The 26197-nt window shown below is 37.3% G+C and overlaps 1 protein-coding gene across 1 annotated transcript; it reads left to right on the top strand.

The window, feature by feature from the left end:
• Positions 1–654: 654 nt before the first annotated feature.
• Positions 655–25210, top strand: LOC141810747 (calcium-activated potassium channel subunit beta-4-like). Its single transcript, XM_074698540.1, has 4 exons — positions 655–918; positions 5766–5936; positions 22418–22545; positions 23115–25210. The coding sequence occupies exons 1-4, from the start codon at positions 754–756 to the stop codon at positions 23443–23445; spliced, it is 795 nt and encodes a 264-aa protein (XP_074554641.1). The 5' UTR covers positions 655–753; the 3' UTR covers positions 23446–25210.
• The last annotated feature ends 987 nt before the right edge of the window (positions 25211–26197 follow it).

Here is a 26197-nt window from a genome sequence, read left to right on the forward strand (position 1 = left end):
AGTTAAGAGGATTATCTCATGCAGCGTGTAACGGACAGAGAACAACCGGCTGAAATAAAACACAAATCTGGATGGAGTCAGGAGGCCACCGGAGCGAGTGGAGGGAGAGACGCACTTTATCGCAAAATGTCGAAGAAATCTGCATTACCTCAAATGTCCAGCAGGGGGTGGCTCAAATAGTCAGATTTTAAGAAAGTATATGGAAAGATGGTTAATTTATTCTCTCAATTAATGTTTTCCGAATGACTTTATGGTGTCAAACTATAGTTTTGAGTCTTTGTGATTACTTTGTTAATGATTGCAGGGGACACATAGCAAAAAATATGTCCCTCATTCAGCAAGTGGACATTTTACCTGCTATAAAGTAGATAAAAATGTTTCAAACACACTGTTTTCAAACTGATTTACTAGTAAAAGTGGCCCACTGATGATGTGGTAGAGTCACTCTGAGCTGGGTAGTCTAAGTATCCTCCTTTCTCTAGAAGCAGATGATTAAATTGTACAGAGAGTGAGAAATAATGAGAGCAAACAGGATGAATGGAGTCAGCAGAGTATTAAACACAGAGAGAAAATGAGGGAGATGAGGGAGGGAGGGAGGAAGAGGAGGAGTGAGATGAAACAGATTTGGAGTCAGAAAGCAGCCGGTGTTTCAACTCAACAGTTCCTCAGCAGGAGCGAACAGCGCCTCCTCCTCCATCATCCATCCATCCTCCTCTTCCTCTCCATGCCGGCGGAGGTCTCCTCGGGGCTGCCATGGCAAAGATCCGGGTGTCGTACGAGTACTCCGAGGCCGAGGACAAGAGCATCCGGCTGGGCTTGTTCCTGATCGCGTGCGGGATCCTCAGCCTCTTCATCCTCGGCTTCTGCTGGCTCAGCCCAACGCTGCAGAGCCTGCAGAGCAAGCCCGCGAACTGCACGGTGAGCCCGGCCACGAGCTCGGAGCGGCACCGCTGGCTGCTGGAGCTCTGGGGCTGGTGGTTGTACTTCGTGTTACGGGCTTTTGCTTACAAAGTGTGGCAGTTTGACGGATTATCAGTACAAATAGCGGTTGTAATACTGAAAAGAGCAAGTTTCAGTCGACTTTCTTAAGCAACTTGACAATTTTGACTTAACTTTTTAATGTGAGTGCAACAGTAAAGCAAAATAAAAATTAAAGTAGAGTTTCTCCTACATTCAGAAATAAAATTATTTTACTTAAAAATGAACACGTACGTACGTATTTACGGATGTATTTTACGGGTTCTATCATTAAAAGCAACCGTTGCTCGTGCTATTACTTTAAGTAAGCTAGCTTAGCTGTTAGCGTATGCTGGATATGTTTAGTATATTTTTGTAGCCTATTACTTTAGCTGCATTCACTTGAAGAAAAAAACAACTCAGGTTTTTCAGAGTAATTTATTCTTCAGATTTTATTTTTGTGGTAATTAATTTTGTTTATCTAATTAATATTTTTTTATTGGTTTGTTTTTGTTATAATTATTATATTGGTTTGTTTTTGTTTTAATTATTTTGGTTTTTATGACAAATTTTTTTTTTTGGTAATTAATTTTGTTTTTCTGATTAATATTTTTTATATTGGTTTGTTTTTTGTTATAATTATTTCTGTTTTTATGACTAATTTTTTTCTGTTTTCAGATTACTTTTTTCCTGTTTTTATGAGTAATTTGTTCCTGCAGTATTGAGATACTTAGAAATCCTGCAAGAACCTCTAACCTGCTGTTTTTCGTGGTAATTTTTTCCTCCTGTTTTTAGGAGTAATTTTTTTTTCCTGAAGTATCGAGCTACATTAAAATCCCGTGAGAACCTCCAACCTGCAGACAACTCCCGTGGATGTGTGGTGGCTCCTGTGTCCCGCACGGATCAGAGATCCTGTCCAGCACATACATGCCTTATCCTTAACTTTCTACCAGCTTTCCAATGTATAAGCAATGCATTTTTTAATGCCACATGTACGTCTATTCCTTAAGTATTACATTGAACAATAGACTTCTATGAAATATAAGGATAGAGTCGAAAACATAACAAGGGTATCAAACCCTGTGTGTGGCTAATACCTTACCTTTATTACTCCTAAAAACAGGAGGAAAAAATTACCACAAAAAACAGCAGGTTGAGGTTCTCGCGGGATTTCTAAGTATCTCCATTCTTCAGGAAAAAATTACTCAGAAAAACAGGAAAAAAGTAATCTGAAAACAGAAAAAAAAATACTCATAAAAACAGAAATAATAATAACAAAAAACAAACCAATAAAAAAATATTAATCAGAAAAACAAAATTAATTACCACAAAAAAATACTCATAAAAACAGAAATAATTAAAACAAAAAACAAACCAGTATAATAATGATAACCAAAAATTAAACCAATAAAAAATATTAATTAGAAAAACAAAATTAATTACCAGAAAAAACAAATCGAAGAATAAATTACTCTGAAAAACCTGAGTTGTTTTTTTTTTTCAAGTGATTGCAATACGCTTCCGTAGCATTTAGTTTCACAGAAAAATCAATAATAAATTAGACTTATTGGACCAAAAAATTTTACTGCTCTAGCTGAAGTTGGCCGTGAATTTTTGGACGGTTATTTTAAGTTGTGGTGATATTTTTGAAATGTAACGGTCGTTGTCAACAGGCACTTTGTGTCTGTTCTAACTGAGTAGGTTATGTACTTAAAAAAAAAAAAGGTGTGATATATTACTTTCTACAAAGTTTTTGTTTGTATATTGGATTATTTTTGAAGTTATAGTCATTTTTTGTGGAAATATTAAGGAAAGTAGTCAGCCCTGTATTGTACGGAAGCCCTAAGTGGAAACACAGAGGTCCAAAACGGACACACATCCATTTTACTATCTGTGACTGATACCTTTTTTTTTCTCTAGATACCAATTTTTTTTGGGTTGTTGTTTCAAGGTCATTTGGTTTTCTTTACGGGAATAAAAAACAAGCTGTTTCCTTGTTTAACATCCCCAGAAAATAGTGTCACTCTTATTGTTTAGATTATGATAAATTTCTGTTTGTTTGTGTTTTTGCAACTCTGGCGGTTCAAGTTATGAGAAACTGAGAAATGAATTAAAACTGGTGATAATCCGTTTTAATCTCCTGAAGCCTTTTACCCAGATTAGGGTGATAAATGAGACACTCACTGACTCACATCAGTGTATCAGTGACAGACAGGGAAGGTGATTAGTCTGTTTGATCTGACAGGACTGCTCACACTCAGCCATCAATCATCCGTCAAACTGTTGGAGAAACCGGACATCGCTGCTGTTTTTTGGTTCGTGAAGTGTCAGCGCTCTTTATGTCCTGCTGATTTACTGAAATTGAAGTAGAGATATTTCATATTGTTTGGAAACTTTGTTCAGACTTTCATGGACTTACTGAATCCAGCCACTTAAGTCTGAGGAATGATCTGGTTGTTTGTAGTCTGGGTAGACTTTTTCTATTTAAAGATTTAACTTGTTGAATGGCTCTAAAAGCATCTGATTTGTTGCACAGGCTTTTGATTTTATTTAGTGATTCATTACGTCTGTTCTGTTTCTCCAGCTGGAAATAAAAACACAATCCAATCAGAAATTCAGTAATAGAAAACTGACAAGTGTGGATGAGGTTTCTGTTGACTTATGGTTTAATTTAAAACCATTTCATTGGATCTTTTCAAACCATTTCCAAAAGCCAATTCATCCTCAATCATAAAACCTAAAGTAGATCGACCTCATAGATTTAAAATGTAATGTTTCCCCCTTGATTTCCATTTAACGCGCTGGTGAATTTATGCTGAAGCCTACATTGTTTCGTTTTAAGTTTAAAAGTATTGTTCTGCAGTGTAATAACTTTTCCTGTCTCCTCTCATGGGGCTGTACAAAGCCCAGACCATTAGCACAGACAGGAAGTTAAAAGCTTCAGGCTTTTATTAATTGAATTATTTATTTAACTCTTCCCCGTTGTCAATACAAAGCAGGTTTGTCCACCTGCAGGACATTTGATTCCCTCCGTCTGCATCACTTCCCTCTGTGGATTATTAAAACCGTCTGCACCGTGGTTTGGATCCATCAAGTGTTTTCACGGCATAAATTACAGGCAGCTGTGGGGTCTGCAGCTCACTCCTTACCTCCGATGATGAATTCCTACCAGCCTGATTTATTCGGCTGTTAGCTTATTGCATCGTCCCAGAATAATGTCTGTGCATTACAGAGAGTGGACGCCTTCAGTTGTTTTGACTTTAAATCATCCGCACTCGTGTGGTGGTTTGAGAGTCCACTCCGTCATTCACTAATCCACAGCTTAATGTAACATAAATCACAATATTAGGACGTTATTGCATCTGTCTGACCTCCTGAGTGATGAAGAAATGTCCCACTTTTATCAAATCTGCATTGATTTATGGTTTATTGGTGCGTGTTGGTATTTATGTTCATGCCTGCAGCACATTTCAGTCCTTTGATGAGCGATGGGAAGAAATGCATCTTTATTTCCATTAGGGGGAAAAAAATGACTCAGATCAATGTTACAAACATGGTAACATGGTTCATTTTTCAATTTACCTGCCTTTTTCAGATATCAAGCACCGTCATTTTGTTTTTGCAATGTTTTGATTTCATAACAAAGTAGAAGTTGTTCTTGCTAGCAGCTTCAATTTTAGCTTTTAGCTTATTAAAACAAATCAACAGGTCCTTCTTTTGGTGCATTTGTTTAAAGTAATATTACCTGTAACAAACTAAAAAGGAGGTTAAATCAACATCATGTTAAATAATTTTAATGGCTTCTTCATTTCAAACAAAGAGGTAACCGTTTTTAAGCTAACAGCAGTATGGAACCTTTCACTAGCCAGCTAGCTTGCTTGTTAGGCTAATTTTAGCTACAAATTTTGATTGAAAACACATCTCTCACCAACTTATTGTATTAAATGAAAACTAGAATGAACACTTTCATAACATCATCATAAGAAGTCGTTCTTGCTAACAACTTTTTTTAGCATTTAGCTTTTAGCTTATTAAAACAACAGGTTCTTCTTTTGGTGCATTTGTTTAAAGTAATATTACCTTTAACAAACTAAATAGGGAGGTTAAATCAACCGGTATTGAATAATTTTAATGGCTTCTTCATTTCAAACAAATAGGTAACCGTTTTTAAGCTAACAGCAGTATGGAACCTTTAACTAGCCAGCTAGCTTGCTTGTTGGGCTAATTTTAGCTACAAATTTTGATTGAAAACACATCTCTCACCAACTTATTTTATTAAATGAACACTTTATAGGGGGGAAATAAAAGAAAGATAAATGACTGTAACTACGTAAACTAATTGAGTTAGCTAGTTAAGAATAATTTTCCACAAAAATAAATTTGTTTTCAAGCTAGCTTGCTGAAAAAAATCAACAATAAGTATTTTTCTGTCTTATTGCCTTCCTTTGACACACTCTCTTGGACTTGCTAATGGTTGCTAAGCTAAGGTTAGACATTTGCCTTTGCCATGTGAGTTTAAAAATTATCAATGTTATCAGTTTTATGTCATAAACATGAACAAATGTAATTTTTTCAAGAGTAAGTATAATGTTTAACATAATAAGGTACCAAGTTATGTTGAATTAAAAATGTTGTATACAGTTCTGATGATGCTATCTAGCCAATACTGCTAATTGTTGCTAAACCACCATTCGATTTGGAAGGTTAGCGAGTGATAGATCCACAAAAATCTAAAAAGTGATTTGTAAAAATAATATTTTTCTCTGAAAATATTTTACTTGAATTTGTAATCTTTTCATTTCCTGTAGGTGGTGTCGGTGCTACGTCCAGAGGAAATGTTTGAGTGCGTGTTTACGTGCGGCACAGACTGTAAGGGGACGTCTCTTTATCCCTGTCTTCAGATCTTCGTGAACAACTCGGAGTCAAACTCAGTCGCTCTGCTACACTTTGACGAACAACAGCTGGTCCTCAACCCAAAGGTACGACGACACATCTTAATTTATTAGCGTGACGTGTGACAACGTATGAGTCGCATCATGTTAGCATGAACGTTACTTTTCCTAATGGGAATGATTTACAGATGTAATCAGGTTTTAACACAGAGTGATGCCAAATTTACGCCAGCTAATAGCTATGGTCATAATGCTGTGATGCTTTACTACCCAGATGTAAACAAGCACAGATAGCGCTGTGTTGTTTGTCAATTTTTCTGTACAGAAGATTAATTTGTTTGTATGTTGGGTCTAGCTTTAACCATGTGACACCAGCACAACCTATAAAGTGGTGTGAATGCTAGTGATGCTAGCTCTGCTAACTTTAGCCACATTCAGTTCTCCTGTTGTTTAATTGCAGACTTTGTGTCATTTCTACTGTTGTCCGTTTTCTCACCTTTAGGCTTGTTTATTAGTCAAGATTAAGTTGACATAGCGGTTTGGGAGGGCGCCCCATGTACAAACCTGAAAATTAGCTACTTTGGGACATCCCTACTCTTGTTCTCGAAAGATTTCTGCTCGTGAAAATCATGCACTTGCTGTTAAAATTTGACTTGTTGCTTATTAATTAGATTATTAATCTAATCTGATTATTATTAATCAGACAGAGAAATAAATGACCTGGAGCTTGTTAGATTAATTGAAAAATTGAAATGATAACAGAGAAAAAGGCAGATTATCAGAGTCAAGTTAATGAATTTCCTGAGTAGACACAGAAAAAAGAACCTAAAGGATTTACATCCATGAAGACCTTTAACGTGGTTTAATCCGTTGGACTGATAAGTCTCCGTTCTCGAGGGTCGAGTTGATTCTAAAAACAGAAAACACCAGGATCAAGCCTGAGTGTGTCATGATGGGAGCCAGCAGAGTGAAATGTGAGCGCGGCCTGGATGCGGTGAATCAAATGTTGTTGTTCTTAATGAACGAGCGTCAGCAGAGTTTCAGTCTGATGCTTTTCTCTTTCTCAGCTGCCTGAACAGAAATAGAACGATGAGACAAAACAAGACCGAGTGTGTGAATGAGGGACTTAAAGCACCATTAACAAACAGCTGACAGTAAACACACTACAGCTGACGCCATGAGAGTGTGTGTATGTGTGTGTGTGTGTCATCCCAGCTGCTGCAAAACCACAACTATCAACACAGACTCATCGGTCAGGTCTGTTTCCCAGCTTGGATTTCTCTCCTTTGCTGATACTGGAGGACGTTTCTAACATGTTGTGTTTGTCTCTTTTGGTAAACATGGCACAGGGGCTGCTGGGTAATGAAATCAGCGCTGATGTGAGGTCTGGTGAGGTCTGGTTATCAGTCCGGATCATCTTTCAGGTGATGGATGGAGGTTACCCGAAGTTGCTCATAAATATCATGAGAAAAAAAAAAACGCTGTGTCATGATTACCACATCTCCTGGTGTTTGGGGCCGGGCTGCAGAATAAAAACGCTGATTCAGTTTGCAACATAGCAGTTTAGATTATGGAAACTTTCTGTGTCATTTGCACATTTCCACATCCTGACAAGTAATTTTTAGTAGTTGCTGAGTCATGTGCAGAGTGATGCACTGAAAATTAATTGTAATCAGGGCTTATAGAGAAATGTATAAGCACTATTTTCCTACAGTTAGAGGCCATTATTTCAAGCTTATAGGAACAAATTAAAGTAAAACAGCTGCTGTTGGGAACTTTCAGAAGTTTTAACATCTTAATTGTGCCTCATACAGTGACCCCCTGAGGGTTTTGTCTATAGTTACAGGTTAGATAAGGTCAGGGGAAAACATAAAACCCAGGAAGCTAACCCTTGTGGAAACTAAACAAAAGAAAAGAAAGAGACTGAGGACTGGCCAGCCATAGCGCCGTCATCAAAGTTTATAAAGTTTTTAAAAATTCAGTTTAAACAAAAGAATGATCACTGGTTTCAGATCAGTAGTCCAAGGTAAGAGTTGTCTGCAGGGTCTTGGTCTTCTAGCAGGTCCAGCGTGTCGATTCCCACCTTGCTCCACAGCTGGTGTCTCTTTCAAGATAACAATGATGTCTCAGGGGCCGTTTACACTGCGCTTTTACTGTGGTATAGCGTTTCCAGATGAAAGGTTGTCGTGTAAACGGGGCCTTAAAGTGATACTCCAGGATGGAACAAGTTGGGTCCTATCACAAGGTTTAGGGCAGAAATTACCCCTACAGCAGTGTTTTTGTGCAGCAGAAGCCCAGAGCGCTCACACCAAACATCCCCTCCCTGCTCCTCTGCAGGTTTCCTCTGCACTCAGACGGGGCCATATTTTACTTGACCAAAAACACAAATAAACGGACTCCCACTGAAAAAATCTGATATCAGTCTGCATTCACACTTTATTCAAAGTGAACGGCAGGTCGTCCTCGCTCTCATAATCACTCATCTTTACGTTGTTATTGCATAATTCGTCCTGGCAGACTACCTAAGTTTGTATATATCTGGCACACCGCGCGCGGACTGATACACTAAGCGGCGAGCGCCTTGTAGCCAGCTGTGGCTCTGCAGCAGAGGTAGCGCCGTTTTACGACACTATGAGAACTAGAGCCTTATTTAGCGGTGTTTTTGTGTGAAAGTAACGCGCTGAAAATTCTCTAAATAAAGCGTGAATGAAGACCCATATCAGAGTTTTTTGGTGGGAGTCCGTTTATTTGTGTTTTTGGTCAAGTAAAATATGGCCCCGTCTGAGTGCAGAGGAAACCTGCAGAGGAGCAGGGAGGGGGTGTTTGGTGTGAGCGCTCTGGGCTTCTGCTGCACAAAAACACTGCTGTAGGGGTAATTTCTGCCCTAAACCTTATGATAGGACCCAACTTGTTCCATCCCGGAGTATCATTTCAAAGGTAACCTAGCTCCCGCTCAAGGAACGATGCGTTCAATAACATAGGACAACCCAGTGACTCTTCCATACCACTTTTCCCATCACTTATTTTCTGCTATGAAACCAATCCCAAGATATTTTTATATAGAGGAAAGATAAAGAAATATGGATAAGAAAAACATCCCTGACACTCTTTATCAAGCCCGTTACAGTCACATGTTCCTCTCATGTCATGTGTTGTTGTCCACATACTTACAGCCACACTACATTAGAGTCACTGTCCATCCATGCGTCCGTTTGTGGGACGTCTCCCTTCTCTAATCTTCCCCGTCTTCAGTGCACGTCTGGGTCGTTTCTACAGCAACAGAGTAAATATAGAGGGGAGAGACAGCGCGTCATCCATGCCCCTCGGTTACCATGGCAACTGCCACTGAGCTGATGTGTAGAGACGGAGCGAGGGAGCGGGGAGTCACGCTTCATTCAGAAATCCTTAAACGCCCAAACACAGAGAGGTTTGATGTACAGCGTGTCTCCCATGAGCGCTGTGACCTTTAAATACAGCTAATTAGGGAGCGAGTGGGTACATATGCATCACACAGAGGGTATTTAAAGCCCCGCCCACTCTACTATCTGGATTTTTCAGAATGGAAACATCATTAGCATGCTGCTAAAAGGTCAAACCCTGGCCTCTGCTGGTCCGAAGTGTCACACTGTTGCTCCCAAAATGCACTGAGGGACGAAAAGAGCAAAAATAAACCAAAATGTCTCCTCCTGGTTGGCCCCTAAAAATAAAACATGATCCAGTGTCCTTTACAGAGGTTCAGAGTGCAATAAAATGTGATGCAATGCTCTCTCAGGGGGTCGTGTAATAAAAGTGTTTTAATCTTGGAGCCTGTGTCTGCCCTTTCCGGAAGAAACAGAAATATAAGCTTTTAAAAATAACCAGGAAGAGGAGCAGGAGTCCAGTTTTCTGTCAGGACGCTTGGATTAAAACATACTCAAAGGGTCAGGGTGGAGTCTGGGTCCAAGTAGAAGAAGTTTTGTAGTGGTTTTGATTAATTGTGTCAGTAGGTTTTGGTGTATTCAGGAAAATAGACTGTATGGAGAGCAAAAGCAGGCAGAACTAGGGATGGGAATTGATAAGATTTTTTCGATACTGATGCCCTTCTCGATTCTGCTTATCGATCTGATTCTTTATCAATTCCCTTATCAATTCCTGTTGTGAATTTTCTTGGAACATAAAGTAGCTTTACAGGTTTTCCGTGTCAACAACATTTAATTGAGTTTATACTGTAAGTGAATGAAATGTAATTGGTCCCTGAGTCTGGATATTTCTGGGCATAATTAAACACAAACAGGTAAAAAATTCACACAATGTGACGTTGATGTACTGTGTTGTAATATATGAATAATTCAAGTAGGCCATCTAGTGTCTCAAAGTGGTTATAGCAATAGTTTAAGTTGTTTGGAACCTTTCTGTAGTTATGAAGTCAGCCATGAGCCTTTCATTAGCCTGTTAGCTTTTATCACTTGAAATTCTTAGTATTTTTTACAAAGAGTTGATGTGATATGTTCCTGTGATGAAACTAATGTATGCTAACTGCTAGCATATCAATGCAGTTTCCCATAAACGTTAGCATCAAGCTTGCGCTATTTTGTTATTTTGGTAAATAAGGTGATTTATACCATTTTGAATGTACTGAATATGAATCTCCTGAGAGAGAGTGATGTACATTTCTTTATGAAGTCAGTTCTTCAGTAAAACTTCAAGCTGAAAATCCTGAATCAGAGTTTTCTTGGGAAACGTTAGCTAACTGCTAAGCTAAGATAGCTGCAGCAGACTAGTCGACATAAGGCCTGGCGGCTCCGGCACAATGTAAAGAATTGACAAGGGAATCGTTAAGCACAAAGGTTAACAATATAGATGGATCGATTCTCAACAGAAACCGGTTTTTGATTCCCATCCCTAAACTAATACACAAAAACTTTTTCTTGTTCACTTTTTACATTTACATGACGAAAGTTAACCCCTGTGAAATAGATGAACTAGATGAACGGGCGCTCTTTTCTTATGTCAATGTTCTAGGGTTTGGGTCTGTTTTTATGTTATACTTCCGTTTTTAGTTACAGTATAGATGTGAGAACTTCCAACGTCTCCACCAAATCCGTCATTGATTAAAATTGATCTTTCCTGATACTAAAGGATTAACAGAACCAGTAAAAATAATGAAAATATGTCTTCTCTTAAAACCCCTGTGACCTTCGAGTACAACATGATAGGAGAAACACACACACACACACACACCCTCACACACACAGTGAGAGTTAATTGCAGCTGTATCTGAAGTATCCGTGGTCTCTCTATAACAGCTGGCTGCAGACAGGAAGTTAATTGGAGTTGTGTCTATAGGGGGCGATTAGTTAATGGAGCGCCTGTGGACCCAGTGACTGACATGACATTAACACACACACACACACACACACACACACACACACTCACACACCATAGATTCATAAGTCCCAATGGTGAATCATATGTCAAGTTTGTTATAATGTGGCTGTAATTCTGCTAATTTTAGCTAAATTTTTTTACAGATGAGACAGAAAAACTCAGAGACCATGTGGTAAAACTTATTTAGAAAATAACAAAGGACTGGATCATAGCAGAGAAGCAGCATAGACACGTCATATTGACAAAACCTTATTGTAAAGGACACACACAGTATTACACACACACAACAACACACACCTCCGAGTCTCTTCGGTTTATTGAGGTCAGGAGTTCATTTCATTTTTTAGTGAGAAAAACCCCGAAGCTGAGAGGAGAGAAAATAGCTAGAAGAGAGGAGTAAGTGGACCGAGAGTTTGTTGGTTGTGTGTGTATGTGTGTTGTTGTGTAGGTGTGTGTGTGTGTGTGTGTGCTTCCTCACACTCTGCTAGTCTCTGAAAAGAAAAGAATGAGCCGCTGAATCAGATAGAAACTCTGACTTGCAGCTTTAATTAACATTCAACAAACATGGTGAGCAGATAGTGTACAGTGGTTCATGTGTGTGTGTCTGTGTGTGTGTGTGTGTGTAAATGTAGCAGAGCGTTTGCAGATTCATTGGGTGTGAAAACAAATAGGAGAGCGTCTGACTGAACATGTTTTCTGTTTGTCTTTTGTCTCGTTTAAATCTTTGAAGGTGACATTTTGACACCGCGCTAAGCGTCGACGTTACTCGATACAAAGCCCTGAAGTGTTTTCAGTGTCACAGCGACAACAGAAGGTGGTCTGTAAAACACTGAGTCTGATTTCAGGAGTTTTCTCCAGTAACTTCATCATAAAGGTTGAGCTCAGGAAGGTCAGGGACCAGCTCCCATGACCACTTGTAACTGTAACTTTACACTTTCTGTGCTCCCTGCTGTGTATTTAGGTTATATTTTGGTACGTTTCACTACTTCTACTATCACTACTATTTTATTTTTAGATTTTTTTTTTCTTATTTTTTACCTTTAACAACATTTTATTATTAACCATTATGTAACTTTTATATTTACTTTTATATTTTGTTACTTTAGATTCAAATTTAAGTAAGCTTTATTGGCATGGAGTTTTTTTAAAACATGTTGCCAAAGCCAGTTCTTTAGATTTTCTAGCATGACATTTCTTAACACATTGTGTTTGTGCATTTTATTACTGAAAGTTCAATTTCTGACACTTTGAAATTTGAAATTTTACGACATTTTGACACAGAATTTTTTACTACTTCAAGTTACAGCAATTTTTGTTTGGAACTTAACAGTTTATTACTTGACATTTGGTTACTTTACACTAAGTTACATAAAGATTCCTCACATTTCATGTTATTTCTTTAAATTTTGAGACCTTGCATTTTGTTTCTATATTTTTTTTTTGCTTTACATTTACTACCTTACATTTCTTACTAAACATTTTACTTCTAATTTTGTTATTTTATACTTGGTTACTTAACATTTTTTAATTTCATTTTGAGTTACTTTACACTTTGTGACTATTCATTTCCTTACTCTACATTTCCCTTGCTTTATGTAACTTTATATTTCCGTACTTAACATTTTGTTATTTTTCATTTTATTTTATATTTTGATACTTTACACTTTAGGATTTTACACTCAGAACTTTACAGGACTTTACATTCTTGTTACTTAAATTGGAGACTTAATACTTTTACACTTGATACTTTTTAACTTTACATTACACCCCTTTACGCTTTACTTGCATTTTGTTACATTACACCAAGTTACTTAACATTTTATCACTTAACTACATTCATTACTTGAAATTTCTTCACTGAACTTTAATTACTCCTCTTTATTTACTTTAATTTTTTCAATGACTTTATACTATGTTGCTATACATTTTATAGCTTTACATTTTACTTTTAATTCTGTTACCTTAAGCTTTTTACTTAACACTTAATTACTGTCTGTTTTGTTACTTTGAACTTCATTCTTTACATTACCCTTGCTTTGTGTAACTTCACGTTTCAATACTTTACAATTCATAATTTCACAATTCATGTAAAATATTGATACTTTATACTTTGGGATTTTACATTTTGTTACTTGGAGTTGCAACTTGAGGCCTTTTAACTGTAAATTACAATCTTTTACATTTTAATGTGTTTTGTTACATTACACTAAGTCACTTAACATTCTATTACTTTACATTTAATTATGTTAAATTTTGTATTTTAACAACCTAATACTTTACACTTTGCAACTTTACATTTTGTTACTTGAAATTTCTTCACTTAATTTTTTTTGCTCAACACATCATTACGCTTCTTAAATTACTTCAACTTTAAATTACTTTACACTATGTTGCTATACGTTTTGTAGCTTTACATTTTACTTTTAAGTTTGTTACTTTACACTTTTTACTTAACATTTCATTACCTTCTATTTTGTTCCTTTGAACTTCATAACTTTACATTTTGTAACTTGAATGATTTGACAGTTTTGCAACCAACTTATTGATGAAAACAAACAGACAAAAAACCTTTTTTTATTATTTTATTCTACTCAGATTTCTGAAGTCACCAAACAGATGGACTCTCAGTGTTTATTATTTATATTTACTACGTATAAAAAACAACAAATCGTTCATTTTTATCTTCAGGGGAAAATGTTTCTGTACTGTATTTTGTGTGAGTGTGTTTACAATTTATCACTCTGAGTTCATAATGATCCTTTGGCTTTCTGTCACACGCACACACACACACACACACACACACACACACACACACACACACACACACACACACACACACACACACACTACTAATGTAGCCAGCCCAGCTCCACCAGGCAGACTCCATTAAACTTGAAATGGATTGAACAGTGAGTCAGTAAGTGCGTGTGTAGTTTACTTAACCACACACACACAAACACATACACATCTTTACACAAACAAATCAGCTCACACTGTTTTTCCCAGAATGCTGTTCTGCCTGTACCTAATAATGGCCTCCTGAGGCGTGTGCAAGTGTGATTTCATGAGTGCTGAACTCCCAACAATACTAAAGCTGCTTTGGCTTTAAAAGTAATATCTCTGGTCACACACACACACACACACACATATGCACACACACACACACAGCTCTCCAGATGTTATGGTTATGATGTGGATTACTTCCTGTGATGTCAGAGCTGTGATGTTTGGTAGTTGAGCTGCAGAGGTTTTGCTGTAAGTCGTCTTGAACATAGGTCACATTTCTATCTCTTGTGGGTGACGGTGCTCATGGGAAATGGGGTCTTTATACAAAACAAAGCAGTACCAATTCCGTCCACAGGGGTCACCAGAATCAACACATGAGCTCCTCACTGTGCCGTTTGTTGCTATCCTTAAATCAGCCTGTGATTGAAAGTAAAAGCCACTTTAATGAAAAGCTACGGCGAGATTTTTGCAAATTACCCGTAACAGCTGAGGATTAGGCAAATTAATTTTTCCCTCCATGTCCCTGGAGAAGCTCTCTGCATTTCTGTCCTGGATAAATGATTTTTCCTGACCTGCTTTGCAAGATACGCAAATTCCCCCATTTACAGCTGCCACTAATGATTCATTACTTCATTTTTTTTCTACATTTTCCATTAAATGATTAAACTTTGGGTCAAGAAATCATACATTAGAGCTCCAAGATGCAGAAATGTTCAGTTTGCAACTACATGAGGTAAAGAAAAGCTTCACATTCACATAAAAAAAAACCTGAATGTGAGCAGCTTTTTAAAGGACAAAATGCTTAATTGAAAGTATTTTCTCATGGAGCTCTGCAGGTGGAGAAATCTAACATTTCCAGACAGTAAAGCACATTAATCCAAGTTTTCCCGTCCACATCCTTCGTTTGAAGCTCTAAATCGTGTGTTTTCAGCTGTGAAATGATGCTCGGCGTCTGAAAAGACACAGGCAGAGTCAGAGGAAGGAAAGGAGGAGATGAAGGCAGGTGGGTGGCTTCACTCAGCCAATTACTCGCCGAGTAATTTCCTCATTTATGACTTAATTATATTATAAATATAAATGACATGAGCGGCGGGTAACCACGGGGCAATGCTGCTGTGTGGCTGAGGCCAGCTTCCTCCAAAGTTCCTTCACCGCTTTATCATCGAAAGTAAATCAGAGCAGTTATTAAAAATGTCCTCGCCCTGAAAGAGGGTTTTTATAATCTCTGTTAATACTTTAAGGGAACATTTAGAGCTCGTTAGCAAAAACATACAGCAGTAAATAAGCTGAAAGGGTCAGAGGAAAGAGCGATTAATTTATGAAAGCTTGGGGGGAAAACTCCTAATATAATCAGAGAGGACTGACGACAGTAATATCCATGTGAGTGTGTGTGTGTGTGCGGATATCTTAAACCAATTAACCATAATGAGGCAGGGCTTCTGGAGCTCCAGGACGTCAGGGGGGCCGTTAGAGACTCTCTGCCCAGCCAGGAGCCTCTTTGTCCCCCTGCGTCAGCCCCCTCTCTTAATTAAGACCTGTGACATCTTCCAGTATAAAAACTAAGTCTAAGTTTCCAAATCGGGACTTTTGTTGGTTTTGTTTTGGTGTTAGAAATATTCAAAGTGTTCACTGAAATAAAAGCTTGGAAATTTTTTTGTGGTTTTTCAATTTCGTTAAAAAGTCAATGGGAAGTTGAGCTTGTAAAAAGTTTGTTAAGAATATTTTTTGCATGTTTGTACGGAAGAAACAAAATACACATTCTGTACATATTAGAAGCATTGTGGTAGCTAGCTTGTGTGTTAGCCTTTAGCGCTCAACATTAAGTATGTTTTGCCAATTCTGTGCCAATGACGTTAGCTGTATGCTACCTAAGCATGTTTGCTAGTATATTGGAACCCCCTAGTATTAAATTTTAGCTTATTTAACTGTATTTCTCTGCTAGCTAAACATCCTGTTAGCAAGCTAGTGAAGTAGCAATTAGCTCCCTAGCCTTAGATATACAAAACTGATGATAAAACTGTTTAATACCATCATTACATGTTAGATGGCTACCATGATAGTCATAAGCTCTCCATCCTTGAGTGTGCTAACCTGGTATTGTATACTTTTATCCTATATAGCCAAGAATGTCGTTAGCTTTCAAGAGTCACGGGTTGGAACTGTAGCCTAAGCATTTAGATGCCAATGTGTCTTTAATATTATCAAAGAATAGCAAGGTTTAAGCTTTCAAAGATGTTCAGCAAGAGATATCTCTGTTCTATGCTAGAAAAGGTGAAAAAAGTTTGATTGTAAATTGTTAACACCATGGCATTAAGCTAGCTAAACATGTTAAATATTTAAACATGCAAGCTATTGAAGTAGCAGTTAGCTTCTAAGTTTAAGCGTGCCAAAATGCTGATTTTTTTTTTATTCCATTATTACACCGTCGGGTAGCAACAAGGCAACCTAGCTTCGGGTGTATTTAACTAATGACATATCTGTTTTATGCTAGCTAAAGTAGGAAGGGCTTGATTGTAAATTGTTAGCTCCGTGGCATTAAGTTAGTTAGCCTTTAACACTTTCTTCTTCTGCTAGCTAAACATATTAAATATTCAAACATGCTAGCTATTGTAGAAGCGGTTAGCTTCTAAGTTTAGGTGTACCAGAACACCTCTTTTTCTATATACCGTTATTACATCATCAGATGGCAACAACCATGATAGCTTTAAGCAACCTAGCCTCAGGTGTTTTTAACCAATGACACCTCTGTTGTATGCTAGCTAAAGTAGGGAAAGTTTGATTGTAAATTGTTAGCTCCATGGCATTAAGTTAGTTAGCCTTTAATACTTTCTTCTTCTGCTAGCTAAACATGTTAAATATTTAAACATGCTAGCTATTACAGTAGTAGTTAGTTTCGAAGTTTAGGTGTACCGAAATGACAACTATTTTTTTATATACCATTATTACAGCGCCAGGTGGCTACAATGCTAGCTCAGTATGGTGTTAGCTCAACATGTTAGCCAGTTAGGGTAGTAGCGGTTAGCTTCCCAGCCTTAGGTATATGAAGCTCCCAACCCTCATGCGTATTAATGTGTATTATCTGTCTATGCTAGCTGGTATTGGCGTTAGCTAACTAGTGTGCTTGAGTTGCTCTCCTTTGTGTTAGCTTTGTGTTAGCAGTAAGCTCCCTGTTTCAATATGGTGTGTTGATTGTACCACTTTTAGCAGTTGTGTTAAATTAAATCACAGCTCATTTTCTTGTAATTGATGTTTTATTTTAACATAATTTATATTTTTATATTGATATATGCTATTTTTTCTACAACGCAAAAACTAAATTATTCTTTAAAATATTTAAACTACTTTTTTAATTTTGTATTTATTCATTTTTATTTATTTATTTTTATTATTTTTATGCTGTTTTTTACTTTAAATTGCTTTGTTTATGAATGGTGCCCTAAAAACTTGTCTTAGAATCTTGTTAGCCTACTAGCATGTTAGCCGTTTGCTTCCTGTATACAGTAGTGTTCACACGTCTCAGTGATTTTCATTATTTTATGACTCCATTCTTTTCTCTCTCTGCTGATTTTTGAACTTTCAGCCGCACAAAGTTCACGTCTTCATTTCTCTCTTCACTGATCCGTCAGGACGAGTTGCCTCTGTGCTGTCAATGTGTCCGGGTGTGATTGATGTTCAGACACTTACAGTTAATTGTTTTCTGTGCCTGTGTGTTTTGTTGTTGAGGGACTGTTGTCATGTGGGACGGCAGCTTTTTGAGTTTTCACTGACAGTTTCAACATCAAATCGATTTATTGAAGGGACTCTGTTGTGTTGAACAATAACTGTCTCCTTCTTTCCGACTTTATCCAAGTGTTAGAGGAGCAGCAGTGTTGTAAAACAAATCTAAATCACTGGAGATCCATCGGTGCCTCTCTGCTCTGAATATCAACTACCTGAAGTGACAGAAACACCTGAGAGCAGAATCTAAATCAGTTTTCTTTCTCCTGCAGCATGTTCAGACTCTCCATGTCAACACACACTCCTCATTGATCTCATTTAGGACATTTATTAGGGATCAAAAGGGACACACACGTCGACACAAACACACACAGCAGCATATACATGCGCATAATTGTAACCTCGACTTGTTGGCATAGAAACCGCACTCATCAATGTCACAGGGCGAGGCGTTTGTGATTGGCTGGATGATGAATGGGTTTGAGGGATGAATGGATGCTTAGTTTGGCCGGAGAAGGAGAGGCAGAGGGGTGAGAGGGTGACGCTTGCTGTACCTGCACTGATCTGGACGAGCTTCAGTCAGACAGAAAAAGAAAAACCCGGTGAAGATGTGATCTGACGTGAGCTCATAGCATCGTTTACAGACGAGTGGAAATCAACAATGTCTGTTCAGCACTTAAGGTGTCACATTTATCTTTGTGAGTGTGGGGGAAAGAAAACATGTCCTGATGTGTAAGGGGAGGAAACAGATTTACGGTCACATTTCTGTCTTCATGGAGACACCTGTGGATGAATTAAATCCTCAAACTGCGACTTAATGTCACTGCAACCTGTCTGGACTGAGAAAGGAGTTCATGAGGTGCTTTTATTTTTAAACTTTGGTCCAAACTGGAGTCAGTCTTAAGTTTTCAGCCTTTACACCTTTACAACCAAGTCATGGTACCCCCATACACCTGTGTTAATAATAGATCTACGTTGCTCTTAAGCTTCTGTTTCAATTTCAGGTACCCTTTGAGTCTCATTAAAGTCACTTTTAGGGTTTCGTATCTGGGGACTTTTAAGGTCTGTATTAGGGTGGCCTTTATTTTCTGCATTTTTTCAGGTATTCTTTATCATCCGACTTTTTAGGCACTTTTTATTGCTTGTTTTAAAATACTTCCCCCAAACTGTCTGTTTCTAGGTATCCCCTAGCATTTGAGGGAACCAGGGGTAGACCGATCATCGGCCGGGACGATATTTGGCATTTTGAAGCATATCGGCATTTGCCTTTTTTTTAATCCGACGCCGATAAGAAACAAATTTAAAACTGTGTTGTTGCGGCTCCCCACAGTATCATCTGATTGGTTACAAGCAGAGCCATGGCTCGGGTAACAGCCAATCAGCAGTGCAGTTATTACAGTTATTGCAGTTACATAGAAATTTTGGAAAACTTTATTTACTGTAGAAAACTTTAGCTATTTATTTTTAAAAGTTTTAATTTAACTTTATAAAACATGCTGCTAAGCCTGGACGCTGTTTAATAAACTCATGCTTAAAGGGATTGGATGAAGTTAAGTGTTGGAGTTTGTATTGATCAAAATTTTGACACCAATATTTTCACTTTGACTGAAAATTAATATCAGCTTCAAATATCGGTTATCGGCCTCCTTGACTACAAATAATCGGTATTGGCCCAGAAAAACCCATATATGTCTGTCTCTTAAAGGAACCAAAAAGTAGTGTTTAGCTACTTGAACAAAATATAACAGAAAGATGCTGAAAACAGATGTTGAGCACCCTTAAGAAGTTACAGGATACCTAGAAACTACAGAGACAAATCTAAGGGTACCACAGAACAGGCCAAAGGGTACCGTCATACAGATTGGATAAGACTACCCTACCCAAAACACAGCTACAGGAGTTAGCACTAGCAAATAAAAATTAAACATAGCATTATAACAGATATGGGTACCTCAAAACAACATCTTGCGGTGACCCAAAATAAACAGAGTTAAGTACCTCGAAAAGATACTGTCTTAAACTTTGGATGTGCTCTGAGATGGAACAATTACCTTGAAACTATAAATATTATGTACCTTTAAAAAATACATGGGGCACCTTGACACAGACACTGACGAGCACCTAGAAACAAAGGATTCTGGTAAATAGAAGCTAAATACTACCCAATGAACCACAGAATAAGAGTTTTCATCTGTCTTTGAAGGGTTCCTTGAAACAGACCTGAAGGATAAGACAATTGCTCTTAAGGGCACCTTGAAACAGACTTAAAGTTTTCCAGTAAGTGATAGGTTAAATGCATTTTAAACTCTACAGTGCAGGCTATTGAAAAAACGAAAGCGAAACTTAAGACACCTCCAATGAATAAGCTGAATAACAGCTTTCTAAATATCACATTATCGCACATAAAACATTTTCCTCTCAGTGCTTTGAGTCCTCAGACAGGCCTTGAAGTTTCGTTTCATCTCTGTAAAGATTACGTGATCTCCCAGCAGGGGGCGCTGTAATAAGGTCACAACAAGGTGACGGCTTTAATCCTGATTGGCTCAGAGGGGGTCTTCGCCGTGCGTTTCCTCTTTAGTTTAGTTTCAGCTCCTGAGCATACACACAGGTTCTCGTTGTAGGAGGCTGATTGGCGCCGCGCTGCTGACTGTGGATTAACCGGTTGCTATGACGATGATGTGATTGGTACACAGGGTGGGGGGGTGGAGGGGGTGACTGCCACCTAAACTGCTCTGCAGCTTAACATGATAAGAAATATTTTATCAGATTGGAAAGAGGAGGTGATAAGAAGTGTCGCCTCTGATGGGAAATGTCAGAGCAGGAGCAGCAAAGCATCTATAAACAGACATTTACAAACAAACTGAAACACAGTCTATAGCACAAAATCCTATTACACAATCTATAACACAATAACCATATTACAACATCTTTATACAGCAGAACACATATCTATAAACACAAAACACCAAAGCCAAACAAAAAAGACTATACACAAGAGATAAACAATGAAAAATATATATATACACAATCTATAACAGAACAGACTGAGTTTCTGGTTGTTGTTTCTTTTCTGTTTCAGATTGTGTATCGTTGTTTTTGTGGTATAGATTTTGTACTTTTGTTTTTTTTATTTTTCTTTGTTATAGATTGTGTATATATGTTGTTTGTCATCATTTGTATCTTGTATATAACTGTTTTTGTGTCAAAGATTTGGTTTTAGTGTTTATAGATTGTGTATATGTGTTTTCTTGTGTATATACATCTTGTAATATGGTTTTTGTGTTAAAGATTGTGTAAAAGGGCACTGGTACACCATCTATAGAAAAAAGCAAACACAATCTATAAACAAAAGAAAGATGATATGCACAATCTATAACACAATTCACTTATACGTCACCTGTAACGCAAAAACTCTGATACAAAATCAATAACCAAAACAATATACACAATCTATAACACAAAAACACTGATACACATTCTATAAACAAAAAAGAGACACTATCCATGCCATAAAAACTCTGGTACACAATCTATAACACAAGGACCATATGACAAGATTAGTATGTGAAAGAAAACACGTATCTATAAACACAAAAACACTGGCACCAAATCTTTGACACAAAAACGATTATACACAAGGTATAAATGATGAAAAAAAACGTATATACACAATCTATAACAGAAGAAAAACATTAATAATTGATACTCAGTCCATAGACTGAGTTTAATGTTGTTGTTTTTTCCTGCTGTAGATTGTGTCTCATTCATTATTGTTTTTTTCTGTTATAGATTATGTATCAGTACTTTTGGGGTATAGATTGTGTGTGTGTGTGTGTGTGTGTGTGTTTATATATATATATATATATATATATATATATATATATATATATATATATATATGTGTGTGTGTGTGTGTGTGTGTGTGTGTTGTTTTTTTATTTTTTATATCTTGTCTGTAATTGATTTTGTGTGAAAGATTTGGTGTTGGTGTTTATAGATTGTGTATCTATGTTTTCTTGTGTTTATACATCTTATAACATTTTTTTCATATACTTTACCCCCACTTAAACATTATCTAAAATGCAAAAACACTGTTATATGATCAATAGGCAAAAAAAGATACACACTCTATAACACAAAAATACTGATACACATCCTTTAAACCAAAGACACTTTTCATACCATAAAAACTCTGGTAGACAATCTAAAACACAAAATACACATATACACATTCTAAAATCACAGATACTCAATGTATAACACAAAAACACTGAATAAAAAATAAATGACATACAATCTATAACTTAAAATCCTTGATACACAATGTATAAAGTAAAAAAATTGTTGTATTCCTGCTGATGGATCACCTTTAGGTCAACATAATATCACTTCATCTCATCGCACACCGTGTTAAAGTTATATATATTGGAATATATAGTTTATTTCTGATATATATCCATGTGCTTTCTGTCCTTCAGTGTTCGTTCGTTCCTCTCTGCGAGAGAGACAACCAGAAGAACAAAGACAACGTCCTGTTGTGGGAAGACTACTTCACCAAGGAGGTCAGCGGCCAGTCTTTCACCTGTTTCTTCAACCAGCAGAGGAGGTGAGACACACACACACACACACACACACACACACACTCACACACAGTGTGGCTTATTATCAGGTGTGACACAGGTTGCAGGTAGCTGAAGATGTGATGCTGTGTTTTTTTTTCCTCAGCGGTGTGTAGTTACTTCTCAAACCCTGACATGAAAAAACAAAAAGGATTTGTTTTATTGAAGGAGCTTTTCTTTTCTTTTTTATTCAGATAAAGTTGTCGTTCAGAAGTTTGCGGCCTCCTCTTTTCATCCTGTGCCTGAAAACTGATGAGACAGAGAAAGAGTGTGTCTCCTTTAGTGTGTCAGCGTAATCCTCCTGTTATTTACCAGCCATGCTTACCTGTGACCTTGGCTGCTTTTATTTTTATCTCTACAGCCGAGGGATCACAAAGAGAAAACTCTGCTTCATAAACGAGCGCCCTGTGGGAGCTCCAGGATGTTACACTTCAGCTTTTGTGTTTTACAGAAAAGAACTGGAGCCCTGGGTTTTATAAAGAGGAGGAGAGGAGGCGGCGTTTTCACTCGTGCTGTTTGAACTTTTTATTTGTGTTGTTTATTGTTTGTTTTTCAGACCAGACGACGTGCTGTGGCACCGCTCCCACGACACCACCGTCCTCCTGCACTGCGTCCTCTGGCCGATGGTGTCGCTCCTTCTGGGCACGCTCATTGTGCTCCTGACGGTCTGCGCGCGCTCCCTGGCTGTTCGAGCGGAGGCTCTCCAGAAGAGGAAGTGCTCCTACGAGGTCTGTCAGGATCTGTCTCTTCCATCCGAGCGCCTGGACGCCAAAGTCGCCGATGACCTCCTGACGACGAACTCTGACCCCGAGCCCGAGCTGTCGTCGCCAACACGGACCTTGCCGCTGTTTGCGGTGCCGATACGCCGCCGCGATCGGGAACACTGAAACAAAAAGTCGTCTTTCAGGTGATAGATTTGCTGGTGGGCGGAGTCAAATGACTGCTGACCTGCTGCTGTCCTGCAGAGAGTTTAATGACCAGAGACGAGAAACAGGATGAGAGGAAATCCAACCTGTTGATGTAGAGAAACATTTCCTCTGATTTAACTCAACAAACCGGATTAACGCCACCCCAGATGATGGATCTCCTCATTACGCTCAGCTGGACTCGTTATGAAGGGTCATTATTACGACAACGGGCTGTGATGGATGGTACAGAGAATTATGTGACGGACGACTTCTCCAAACCGTAGCTCTTCTATGAATATTGTTTCCTTTCCCTGCGAGTCCCAGTAGCCATAACTGTAAATGAACTTTCAGCCAAAGCGCAGAAACGTCCTCAGGCTGTTTCTCCAGATTTACTCCACGAGGGTCTGAAAAAAGGAAAAGCCTGCTCTCTTTGGGTTACATGTCCTAACGCAGACGAAGTTTGTGCAGTTTAATGAACCCTGAGTAAGTTTTAAAAAGCCAAACAGAAGGTTGTTTACTGTTAAAAAAGAAATCTGACGTTCTTCAAACCTCCAGTTCTTACCTCTACACTCGTCATCTTCCAGCGTCAGGGTTTTATCTTTTTATCTATCTTTTATCTTTCTCATGGATAACACAAACACACAATCCTTCCTGAGTGAGAAGAAGAGGCGTTTATCTTTATATTTATCATAGGTGATCATTTATTGATGTAGTTAAATAGACGGTGGAGTCATCAGAGGCTCCATTAGCGGCTCCTGTTGCTTCTGGGAGTCCAAACCGCCTCCTGATGAGGAGCTCTTTGAAGCGCTGAGGTGTTTGCAGACAGCGGGAACTAATGACTGAGTTTAAACTGTAAAAATACTAATTAATATTTAGACTTTCCACAGTTTGAAATGAATCCTACGAATGCTCCCACATAGCAACGCTTTAAAGGTTTTAACCTACAAGAAACTTCAACAACTACAGCGGTGATTTTTTAACTTTTAAGACAGATTCGTGACCCCAAACTTCAAACTGAAAAGGGTCAGAGGTCAAATCATAAGATCAGTGCAATTCACACACTTTCAATAAAACAGATTTTAAATGCACATTTCAGTAAGAAAATAAAACATTAATAGGTTTTGAATGATGGTTTTAAGATGATAATAAATCTATGAATATCTGAGAGTGAAGGAGTCAAAAACAGATGTGGATTCAACTCCTTTTAGTCGGTTCAGCTTTATTTTTTAAAGATTACTCATGTATAAGAAAAAACATAAACACAATCTATAAACACAAAAAACTGAAATTCAGTCTTTGACACAAAATTATTCATAGGAGTGGAAGAAAAAATTGTTGCATGATATATCAGGATTTTTTTTTTGTTTCGTTTTCAAATTCAGATTCTTCATTTCAGTCTTTGTTTATAAACTAGATTGGAAAAAAGTTCCACTTTTCTCCAGCAGAGGGCGAAATGTTTCTCTCTGACTCACGAGATGTGATTTTTATGGGAAAATATGGCTCCTGATTTAGTTTATTGACTTTATCATCATTATTTAACTTTTTCACATGGTCTGGTGATAAAAAAGAAAACTAAAAATTGTAAATGTCCAAGAATCGCTATTTAAATCAAATCAGCACCCCAAAAATCGTAACAGAATCGAATCCGAGAATAGAATGAAAATATTGATTTACACAATCTATAACAAAAAATGTTACACAAACTATACCCCAAAAACTCTGATACATAGTCTTGATCACATAAGCACAGATACATGATCTATAACAATAAAAAAATAATAATAAATGAAAAAATAATAATAATTAAGTAAATAAAGTTGAATTGATAAAGGTAAAATAAACAAAAAGATAAATCAATAGATAAATAAATTGTGTTAAATAAATAAAAGTAAATTAAAAAATAAATAAATAAATTGTGTTGAATAAATTAAAATATATATATATATATATATATATATATATATATATATATATATATATATATATATATATATATTAAATTGATAAATAGTCTTGAATAGTTTTTTTATCTTTATTTAACCAGGATAAATAAAAGTAAAATAAATAAATAGATAAATAAATAAATGAACATGATCTACAATAGAAAAGAACTGGTACGCAATCTAAAAACATATAAAAGCAGAATTACCACAACCCAATCTATAACACAAAAACACTCACAAAATGCAAAAACACCAGTACGCCATCTTTACTTAAAAAACATTGATACATAATTTATAATTTCAAACACTAAAACTTTACCTTTCACACAAAAACACAGATACATAATTTCTCATCTAAACTTCTAGCTGAACAATTTTTGTACATGTGATTTAATTCCTCCAGCCTCTCAGCTCTTCACTCTTTTCAATTTGGCCCCGTATAAAAAAAAGTTAAAGAACAGGAAAGTCAGTCTATCCATGATTTAGTCTATAGATTTGTATAAATGCAGCCCCCAATCCCAGAAAAGTAACCTCAGGATGCTTTCCATGAACAGCAGCTGAAGACTGGACTCTGTTCATTATTTCAAAACTTGAATTTCAAAATAAAGCACCAGAAAAAAAAACTTTCCTGGAGCAGAGTCATGTGAACGTGGTTTGGACGAAAGTTAAAGAGTTTAGTGAGATTCTCCTGATCTTTAAAGTAACACAGTCGCTCTGCTGCTCTGAGATAAAACCGACACATGGCCGATGCCCTGAGGCCTTTCAAGCGTCGCCTTCAGCGCTAAAGA

This window comes from Halichoeres trimaculatus, unplaced genomic scaffold (assembly GCF_033239565.1).
Source record: "Halichoeres trimaculatus isolate MK-OKI-2021-1 unplaced genomic scaffold, fHalTri1.1 fHalTri1_scaffold_21, whole genome shotgun sequence".
Classification (NCBI taxonomy): Eukaryota; Metazoa; Chordata; class Actinopteri; order Labriformes; family Labridae; genus Halichoeres; species Halichoeres trimaculatus.